The sequence below is a fragment of the Sipha flava genome, unplaced genomic scaffold (assembly GCF_003268045.1).
Source record: "Sipha flava isolate LNK unplaced genomic scaffold, YSA_version1 79_pilon_pilon, whole genome shotgun sequence".
Classification (NCBI taxonomy): domain Eukaryota; kingdom Metazoa; phylum Arthropoda; class Insecta; order Hemiptera; family Aphididae; genus Sipha; species Sipha flava.
In genome coordinates, this window is record NW_020273620.1 from 1,630,747 (window position 1) to 1,642,869 (window position 12,123).

A 12,123-nucleotide genomic window follows, 5' to 3' on the forward strand; every position below is an offset into this window, starting at 1 on the left:
TTATTTTTTATTATTTATTCCTCTCTTAAAACCAATATTGTTATTATAATACCGATGGTCTATACACCCGTAAATCACAAACGCGGATATAGAAGTCAACAATAAGTTTTAAATCATATTGAGTAGTAAAAAATAATAAATAAATAATAAAATGAAAAAAAAAACATATAGGTATATCTTGTAAATTATGTCTAAATAATAGTTATCATGAATATTATTGTTATTACAAATTTGTTAAGTATTTAAAAATACAATCATTTATAATTATGTAAATTGTAATTATATTTGTATTTGTATTGTGTATATACTCTAGATAAATAAACTTTCGTCGAATGAACAAATTATTTTAAACAGATCATTGCTTGACACGATTGTATAGATCTCACAGTTGAACAGAAATATATTTACTCTTTTTATTTGCACACCCTAATAAGAGTTCAGGGTCTTAACTGTCTCAGCAAATAAATGCTATATCCACGAGTTTCTATGGTTATGAGTACCTATAAACATGATAAATAGCTAATGTCGATTTCGGAAAATAGTGTTTAGAAAGAAATCCATCTCTGCTCAATTATAACAGACACCATGCAAGCATTGAAGATTGTATTGTTTTCGGTTTCCGTCGCGTTGATCGAATCTAACTCGTCGACAACTGAAGAAAACCCATGGCGGATTGCCAATGGTGATGATTTCATACCCGAAAAATATCCGTACGTAGTTGGTTTTTTAGGGCATCTTGAAAATTCAAGTACGATTTGCACGGGCACTCTGGTAACGGCATTGTTCGTGCTGACCGCTGCTCACTGCACTGATGGACTGAAAGCATCTAATATTACGGTAAACCACGTGGTTTAAAAAATATTACAAATCCTTATTCGTATATGCTACATAATACACTATAATGACCATGTCAACAGATACATCTTGGAAGTTTAAATGGTGAAGGTGTGGGTGTTGAGAAATATTTCCAACACGAAAAGTACAAAATCTTCGAGAAATCTGATGTGTCTTTGCTGAAAGTAAATATAACTACTTGTTTTCAATTCTACCGACATGACATTTCAGCATTACAGAAATACCGTCGTGTGTATCATTCACCATAGCTAAAACTGTGGTGTTAACCGTATAATTACTTCCACTGTGCAATAATTTGTCCTAGAAATGTTACCAGGCGGTTTCAATGAAACATGGAACATTGCAATCTATATTAATTTTGCGTTAAAGTAACGTCTATGTAACTGTAAATATTCCATATTGCTATGCTTCAATTTGAACACCACTCTAAAACATCCATCCAACAACCAATTGTAACACTACAGTATATTATCAAAAAAAAAAGGCAACAACTATTATATTCCCGAGACACATGCGGGTATGATTCGAACTTTATACCGTGCAAATCTAATGACCTAACCTAACCTACGCCTATCGACCTACTTACCTACTAAGATTGCATACATATGTAAAATGAATGTTTATAAACAGGACTCGGAAGTTGTAGCACTAAAAATGTTACTTTTTAGCTCTTAAATATGTACTTAAAAGCTCTAAAATTTGCGCTTTAAATAGCACGAAAAATAAAAAAATATGTATTTAACTTGAAAAAATTATAAATTTATTAGAAAAAAAATGTAATTTTACAAAGTTTTTAACTCATAGACACATTTTGGACTGATTGAATTATAAACTGTTAACAAAAATGTTAAATTACTTAAATATATTTATAAAAATGTACGTATTATTAAATTATTTTATATATTTATCTTGGAAATTATTCTGTATTGTAAAAGTGTTTAATAATCTAATGTAATGATACAATAAAGAAATAACAATGATGTCACTAACTATTAATACATCAAATTGTCGATAAAAACATAAAATAATAATTGACGAGATCTATTTATTTCCAATAATTCATGTATTTTTAAAAATATAACCAAGTAAATACCATTAATATCAACAAAATGTGATTACTTCCTGTATTATATGAAAATATACCCAAAAATAGCATTATAAACCCCAAATTAGCAAAATAGCAATGAAACCCGTAAATATGCAAAAAATAGCAAAATTAGATTTTGTGTATGATATCCAAGTAGTTTGAAACATATTTGAATCTTACTTTGGATGTTCTAGAATGAACCAAGAAAAATATTCAATTGCTAGAACTTCCTAGCCCTGTTTATAAACAATGAAATCAGAAATCCAATAATTTTAAAATTTACGAATAATAGCATTATTTATAAATACTTGTAAATAAAATTAATATTTATAAATCATTAGCAATAATAGTAACAAACCTATAATAATAACAATTATTTTAATAGTTTTTTTTTTTTAGATACCTTCTTTAAAAAATTTAATAATTTATCCTACCAAATTTTAAATACTAGAATTATATGATTTTTGTTAGTACTAAAAAATTTAAATTATGTTTAACATTATTTTTTCTATAACAATAATGGTATACTTTACCGTCTTTTGTATCTAGTTTTTACAATAGTTTTTATAACCCATCTACCAAAAAATTTTAAAATTTTGTGTAAAATATCATGAAATGGAGGGTGATATTACATATAGAGTGGTATACAGTAGTTGGATTAATCCTTGAATTTTTCACCTTTTAACTAGGTACCTATTTTAATGATAACTATTATAACTAGCTAACATAATTTTAAGACCCATAGTTTATTTAGATTTTTTTTCGATATATTTTATACTTGTTTCATAACAAAACATTTTATTTTTTACTAAATTATATTATTATATATATATATACCATTCAATATAATTTTTTTTATTGAAAACAAGTTTAAAAAAAGGTTAATTAATTACTTTGCATGTTACAAATACTTAATAGCTAATTATTGTTCTTGTATATTTACACTATATAAATAAAAATATGCCAACCAATAGGTAGGTAATAATGAATAACAACACATAGTAAAGCATATGGGCCATGAGTATTAACAAAAATAGGAAGATGGACTAAACTGTGAACGTTATACGTAAAAAAATGTGAACCATATAAAAAACCATAATCAGTAACAAGTTTTTTAAGAAACTTTGATGCTTTATATTTAGTTTTATATTTTTGACAAGTTTCAGAACAGGCTAAAATTTGAATAAATTCGTACAAAATTAGGTATTTATGAATAACCTAATCTAATATACTTAGATGACAAATTCGTAGAATCTTATCTCCTTTTTCATTATTATAATCACTGACACTGCCGACGACCACGGCGGCTATAGTATATTTGAGTGTTATAAATAAATATCATAATCTTATAACAAGTATTGTACAAATCACAAATGTTTCAAATATAACTTAAAACCGACATTGCTGGGATGTTGAAAACATCAAATGTTTAATGGGGAATGTATACAATTAACAAATTAACTGTTGTTCTAGAACAGTGATTCTTAACCGGTGTTCCGCAGAACACTGGTACCTACTTCGTGTACTTGGCTAAAGTGTTCCGTCAAAATTACAAAATTGGCGAAAAAAAATTATAAAATTATTGTTAATTAAAATTCTTCTTCTTCTTCCTTTGGCTTAATATACTCTACAAGAGTTTTTGCCGCCATCACAACTTCACGCCACTTTTCTCTAACATGTATTATATTTCTCCAATCATTTACTCTTATCCTTTTTAATTCTTTCTCGACTACAACCATCCATTTTTTTCTCGAGCGTCCTCTTGGTCTCCTACCCGTCGGTTTCCAAGACATTACTGTTTTAATTATCTTCACATCATTTCCACGCATAATGTACCCAAACCACTGGATTCTCTGGCCTCTAATGTAATATTTAATTGGAGTCATTAAATTAATTAAAATTATTGAAATAATTTAATTTTCCGTTTCATCGTTTTCAATAATTGTATAATAACAACCATAGGTGGACATTTGGTTGAAATTTTGGGGAGACTATAATAATTCAATGTAAAATAATCCGCACTCCCTTCCCATACACAAGTAAAATGTATTACTATTAAAAATATAGATAGGTATGTTTGAATTGTATTAAAAAAACACTAAATAACGTATATTTAAAAACAATTAATATTTTATTTTAATGACACATATCTATTAGTATCAGCAAAGATATTTAAAATATCATTGCTTTTTATATTTTTCGATATATCTTTTTCAATATATAGTATTGAAAGATCGCTGAACCTATCTTGAACAAACGATGCCTTTAGCCAAGTTTTTATTTTTTTCGTTGCACTAAAACTTCTTTCGCAAGTAGCCAAATTAATTAGTATTGTTAATGCTATTGTGAATAGTTTTTATTATTTCTTATTTTACGATTTTCAAAAAAACGAACATATAGTTATAAAAACAACGAATAACATTTTTAAAAATGTTTAGATTTTAGAGGGGCTATTTAAATATTTGGAAAGCCAAGTCCCCCTCCCCACAATGTCTGCCTTTGATTACAACACAATGAATTAGTATTTTTGGTTAAAAACGTAAATTATTGTAAAATAATATACAAACATTTTGTCATCGCGTGTTCGTTAATGTTGCATCCATACGACGATAACAGAAATAGATTAGACATAGACTTTGATCGATTGCAGATAGTAGAAATGTAAAAGAAATACTTAGCACACAATTAGTATGATTCCGGTTGTATGTGATACAATTAGTTATAAATAGATACAATATGTTTGATGTAATATTATATTTCTGCATAATATTTTTATTTATTTTATCGATCGCAATATACGAATTTCTTTATGAATAATTTGATTTTTCTTTAAGTACCGAGTGAAACTATTTAGACATATTTTATTTTATATTATCTTTAGAGTACATTTATTAATTTATCAAAATATAATATTTTATAATACCTAATACAATATTATAAAAATAATTATTTAAAACTGCAACATGGATAAATTTATAAAACGAAAATATGATTCAAGCACTAATAATAGGTACCAACGTACGTACAAGCAATATTAATAATGATGTAAATACTTTTTAAGAGAGAAAACAAAATAAGAAAAGTCAATAGACAATATTGCAATGATTATTTAGGTATCGGATTTACTTATATTATTAAAAATGATTGTCAAATACCTTTTTGTGTGGTTTGTGGAGAAAAACTCTGCAATAGTGCAATGGTACCAGCAAAATTATAACACCATTTTACATCTCAACATACTAAACTCCAGTCCAAAGATAAGAATTATTTTGGCAGATTATTAAAAAGTCAAATTGTTTAAAGAAGAAAAATTTGAAAAAAAAAATAACAATACCAAATAAAGCACAAATATATCGCAACGTATAAAGTTGCCGAAATAATTAAAAAAAAATGTAAAACCACACATCATAACAGAGAGCTTAATTTTGCTAGTATGTTCAGAAATAGTTCAAATTATGTTTGGCGGTGACACAAAAAATGAAATTATGAAAATTCCGCATTTAGACGACACAATAAAAAACAGAATTATACTTATGTTAGATGATATTGAGAAAACAGTTTTTAATACACTTTCCAAATCATATATATATAGCCTTACAAATATATGAGTCAACTGATATCAGTAGTATAGCTCACGTACTAGGATTTATTCGTTTCATTAATTAAAACAAAATACTGAATCAACTTTTATGCTGCAGACAACTTACAGAACGCACGACAGGACAGAATGTCTTTGACTTTATTTCATCATATTTATATCAATTTAATCTAATATAGGACCAATGTGTAGGAATCTGGTCAGACAGTGTACAACGGTACTCCTTCTATGGTTGGTTCTTTATATACTAATGTTAAATAACAATATCAATACAATTCATATTCTTAGAAATTGATAATATGATTAATTTATAGCAATGTTATTTTAACTATTATACAATCTACACATATTATTCTTAATTAATACAATCTATAACATTACATACATCACGTGATACTACATTCCTCCCAGCATAAGTGAATTATTATATTTTGAAAATGTGATAATTCGCTTAAAAATACATAGTAATTACTGATGTATGTTTACAATTATTATATTTATTACATACTTTTCCTTACTAAGTTACTAGGTCCCATTTTATTCATAAATATATTAAAAATACATTTTGTACATGTTACATTCGTAACAAGATCGTATGTGTAATTTACTTTATGTTGTCTATTACACATCAAATTGTGGGTGATTGTTAACTCCTTCAGAATATCGATTAAGATAAAAAGGTAATAAAAGGTCTAATGTATATTCCTACAGTTTTTTTTTTTTTTTGTATTTTGGCAGTGAATCCTTTCATAGACGTCATCTAAGAAATTCGTTTTATAAAAGTCAACCGAATGTTCAGATTTTTAGTAAAGTTCTTACCGAATTGCAAACCCATACTCAAATAAAATTAAATGGTATATCTCAAGTAAATAAGCTAAAAAAATCGAAAAAAAAAAATGTACAGTGTTACAGTACACTAATAGAGTAATACAAGACTTAAAATATTTACAAATTATCACATCATTTTGGTTTACATACATAACTATTTATTTTTGGATTATTAGGTATAACGATTATTTATTATGATTTTTTTTTTTTTTACTGTGATTAAAATATTTTATGTAAACAATGTGATATTATATTATATTATAATTTTTTTTTTATAATATATCATATTAATTTTATACTACTGCTTGATTTTCTTTACTGGCAGAATTTATATGAACCCAATTTTACATTTTTTTTTCTGGCAGGTTTTACAGTAAAAAAAGGTACTTGTGGAAAAGTTTACATGTGCCCTAAATTGTGAGTCTTATCCAAATTCAATTGTCTGCTATTATTATTTTTTAATTACCTCAATTGGAAATTGTGTTTGTTTCGTAAGTGTTAATTTTATAATATTTATCTCTTATAATTTAGTGTTATTTATTACAGTGTGATGTATTTACCCTAATGTTACAAATGCATATTCAATAATTAATAAATCATATAAATCATATACATCTCTTATTGCAAATTCTTTTCTCATCATTTCCAATGCATTATTTGACCTATTTTCAAAAATTATCATTGTATCATTTAAATTATTAATTAGGTGTTGTACATTTTCTGATAATTTGGACATAATTGATAATTGAATTTCAATAATTCTTTCGTGTTTATCTAATGTGCCCATTGTAATTATATTTTTTCATTTCTAAAATTTGATTATTATTATTTTCCATGCATTTTTTATCACATATGCCAAAAAAGCATTGTCTAATATACCTACTGAATTATATACTTCCCTTTTGAATCCGTCTGATAATTTTTTGTTCAATCTATCCCTTCTATGTTTTATTTCTAAGTTAAGGTTTTTCATTATGTTATTAAATTTTTCACAGTCAAAACTAGCATTAGTTTTTTGACAAAATTTCTTTACTATCTCCCTAAAATTGTTATAGTGTTTTGTTGGTTGTCATATTTACTGAAATCAAATTAAATGAATTAAATTAAATTAAAAAATTAAAAATTAAATGTTAAATTAAATTAAATATTTATTTAATATTTTATTTAATTATTAAATTAAATGTTGTAAATGTTCATTATTTTTGTATTATGTTTAGCTTACCATAGTTTTCGAAATTAATCCCGCTGGTGTTGTTATGTTGTCATTTTTTATCTCTGTATTTGTAAGTTCAATAAATCCCAAGATTGTAAATAATCTGAAATTTACTTTTAGTTTATTATTTAGTTTCATAATATTTTTTATATTATTTATGTATAATCAAATATTTTTATTTTTTATTCTTACGTTTTTTTTATCATATTTTTTTATTACTACATACGGCCCTAACTATTTTGGTGATAATTTATTTTTCGGTTGATTATTTTTCATTAATACCTTATCTCTTATGTTAAATATTAATTTATTTGTATTTTTTTATAATTATTTATTTTTGTTTTTATTTTCAATTAATTTTTCTCTTGCGATTTTATGTGTGTATTGTAATTTGTTTTTCATATCAAATGTATAATTGTCATAATTATACAGTGGTTCTGGATTTTTTGTTATTGACGATGGAATTTGTGTATACCGAATACTAATTCCTGTGATGTGAAATTTGTAGAAGTATGAAGTGTTGTATTATAAATATGCATTGCGAATTTTACGAATGTATCCCAATTTAATTGCTCTTTATAAACAAAATTTCTTAAATAATCATTTAATGTGATCTTTCTAATTCTCCGTGACCAGCTGGATTATAAGAAGTAGCAGAGACGGTTTGAAAATTTTCAGCTGATAGTTCAAGAGTACTTAAGACCATCTACCCAATGGCGCCGATCCCTATATCCAAGTATGGCGACTGCCATAGTGAATTATGTGGTGGGGGGGGGGGGGTACTGGGTGCTGGGTAGGTGATACATAGCGTGGTACCCACAGCCCATACATAAAATGTACTATGAAAGTATTAAAATTATTTAATATTTAACATTATTACATAAAAGCACATCAGTTGTGGTACGCTGATAACGTCGATACAAGCCAGAAGACCGTAATATTAACACAGATAATACGATGTGTTGAAAATAAATATTATTTAATATAGGTGTTCATTTTTTCATTTTTAATTTTTTTAATTTTGTGATTTATCATAAATTATTGTTAAGTCACAAAATGAAAAAAGATATATAAATATATTAATTTATATATACATTAATATCAATTTTGAATACAATATTATGGTAGGGTTTCAGCCCCCCCCTCACCGGTTACATCAATTGATAGGTGGGTAGGTACTATTAAAATTTTATATTCGGCATACTATATTTTTGTAGTTCAGCGCCACTGTATCTACCTACCAAAAAATTATACTACAAAACCTTACTTAATTTTATATATATATATTTTTTTTTTTTGACAATTATTATTTATACTTGAGCTTACTTAAAAAATTTAACGTTTTGATGTATTTATTACCGAATTCTAAAATAACCAAGTAAACAATTCGATTTTATAAACCTAGATATAGAATATAGATGTAAGACATAATTAGTTTTATCTATTACTCTAGCGGATAACATGTTGAATGATTAACTAACTTTAAATTAATCATGGTGCACTGTATTTAATTATCTTCCTTAATAAATAGATAGGTATATAGATATTATATATATAATATATACTAAAAAAAAATTTTTGTTTATTACAACATTTTAATATAAATAGTCGTCATACATTATTTTATAAGTGTTAACAATATATTAATGCTTTCTGCAAAAAACTGGAAGTTAATGCAAATTTATTTATAGCATCTTCAATTGATACTTCTATATCAGAAATACATGAAAATAACATTAAATTATCCAAGCTTTTTTCTCCAACTGTTAAGCGTAATTTGGTTTTGATGAGTTAAAGTTTGGAAAAGCATCGTTCTGCAGTTACCGATGTTGATGGCAAAGTACAAATTCCTATATAAGCTATGAACAAATTTGGAAAAGCCGATGTCATTCCCATTTTACATAGAGTAGAGTATATGTATGTATGCTGTAACATGTATTGTTTCTTCAGAAAAATCACTGTCAGTATCATTTTGGTCATTTTAATCATTTGTATAAATTATATGTTTGGAGTGATTTTTTGTCATTTGCTGTAGCACTATTAATGAATTTTTGTAATTAGAAACAAATAATTCATATTTAACATTCAAACCAATTTTATTAATTCTATCTACAGACCAACAGTTTATCAAGTAATCAAATTTATTTGGGGAGTCTTTGTTTAATTCTAAACGTTCGGGTAGTAATAATGAAAATTCTTTAAAAATGTTTTCAGAACCACTAAACCTATCATCTAGTTTAAATAAAATTACATCCAGTGTACATCTATAGACTTCACATACATATTGGTAGTTTGCTGAAGTTATTCTTTCACCACTACTTATTTCTTCACTCATTTTTTTCTTGCGAGATGTCTGCACTTCTGCTAAATCATGTTTCTCTTAGTCGTGTGCTTCACAAAATAATTTTGTTTTGGAAAATAGGTTCTTATATACAGATTCAGTTTTCATTGTTCTTAAATCTTGAATTTGTTGCCGAGTAGCTTTGATTAAATTTATTGCTTGAATTAAATCAATCGTAGAATTTTGTAAATAACTTGATAATAGTGTAGTAATTAAGTATATATTGCGCATCATATGTGTTGTAAGAACAAACTTAAATAAATAAAGTTGCTTTAAAAAACTATGAGCTAAATATTTGTTTTTGTTGTCTGTTTCTTCGGGGCCTATTTTTTTAATGTTAAGATAATTGATTCATAAGTTTTTTGTAAAACTTCTAAATAACCATCATGATATGTCTATCTCGTAGCAGAAAAGCAACGAATACGTTGATTTTTATATAATTGTTTTTGAAACTCTTCATATGTTACAGTTCTCTTTCTAGCACCTAAAAATGTAACCAAACTACTAATTGTACCAAAAAATTCTTGTGCGCATTCTGTTGCTTCACAACAATCAACAACTGCTAAATTTAAACAATGAGCGCTACATCATACATGGAGTGCACTTTTATTTTCATTTTATATTAACGAGCGTAATCCTTTTACAGCTCCTTGCATATTAGATTCACCATCATGGCCGTATCTGGAGGGGGTGCAGTGTGTCTGGACGCCCCAAAATTTCTTAGATATTTTACGAATGTTTAAAATAATTTTTTTTTTTTTTTAATACCAATATAAATATTTTCAGTCAAAAATGACTTAAGCTATAGTTAACCATTGACTGCTTTTAGTTTTATAACATAATATCAAATAAAAATACGGTATTCATTTTAATAAAAGATTTTTTCTGTCTTATTTTTAACCAAATATCAAAAGTTAAAATCTAAATTCAATAAAATTACAATATACATGTTTTGGAATCCTCCCGAAAAAATTTCTATATACGGCCTTGTGCACCATCATAAGCTTATCCAACCAAATCATGTGTCCAATTAAAGTTATATTTATCACATACTTTACAAAATAACTCATTCATTCCATTTCCAGTTTAATCTACTGTTTCATCAACACAAATTAATCGCTCTTTTATCTGCCCATAATTTGTACAATACCTCAATACAAAAGTAAACTAGTCAAGCTATGACAAATCAGTTGTAGAATCCAGTATAAGTGAATACATTCCATCCAGTTTCACTCCCTTTAAAATTGTTTCATGGATCGATTCAGCAATACAGTGAAGCATAGAATTTTGTGATAATTAAGATAAAACAGTCAATCTTTGTTTTTTTGTTGATGAATTAATATTTTCCAAGTAAGAAGCTAAAATTTTACGATGTTTGGCAAAAAAATTAACCCAATCTAGAAATTGTCCACTTGTATCATTAACTAAATACTCAGTATGTCCACTGATTGCATCATTATGTTTGGATAAACATAATATTATGTCCATTAATACACGAACAACTTTTCTATACAGTACAACATGCTTAATATTATAATACATTAACTGAATATCGAGAGGATTATTGTTTATGTACATTATTTTATTTAGTACACCTTCCAAGTAATCTTTACAAGTTTAATACAAATGAATTCGGTCATATAAACCACCACATTTAGGTAAACCCCATAAATTGCAACCTGTAGTGACAAAATAATTTTTTTGAGCTCTAATAAACCAAACAGTTTGGATGTCCAGCAATAAATACTATTAATTGCAGGTGAGTATATAATCCATGATTGATGTTCAGACTTATTATTAACCAACTTTGTATAATATGATGTTGAAAACGAACGTAGTGGATTTGTTTCATCTTTTGGAAATTCCTTCACTCCTGATGTGATTGATTTATTCATAAATAAAACAGGATCATTTTTAAACATTAGCAAAGCTGATTGTAAATTATCAATAGATTCACAGATATCAGAAGACTCATAATCTAAAATTGTACAATATTATGAGATAGGTATCATAATAGTTGTACATAGTTTAATTTCACTTCACTTTTCCAATATTCACAAAAATTTAATTAGACATTGTTATTTACTGACTATCTGACTATTATAATTTAAAATGTTGATTAATTCTTGAACATTTTACAAATAGAATACTTTTTTTCCGTGACAAAATCAATATGTCGCCTTAATTATTCACTTCATCTT

The 12,123-nt window shown here is 26.3% G+C and overlaps 1 protein-coding gene across 1 annotated transcript; it reads left to right on the forward strand.

Moving 5' to 3' along the window:
• Positions 1-585: 585 nt before the first annotated feature.
• LOC112692931 (chymotrypsin-C-like) lies at positions 586-3,430 on the forward strand. The gene is made up of 3 exons (XM_025567753.1): positions 586-837; positions 918-1,019; positions 3,416-3,430. Exons 1-3 carry the CDS (start codon positions 586-588, stop codon positions 3,428-3,430), a joined length of 369 nt encoding a protein of 122 aa, XP_025423538.1.
• Positions 3,431-12,123: the final 8,693 nt, after the last annotated feature.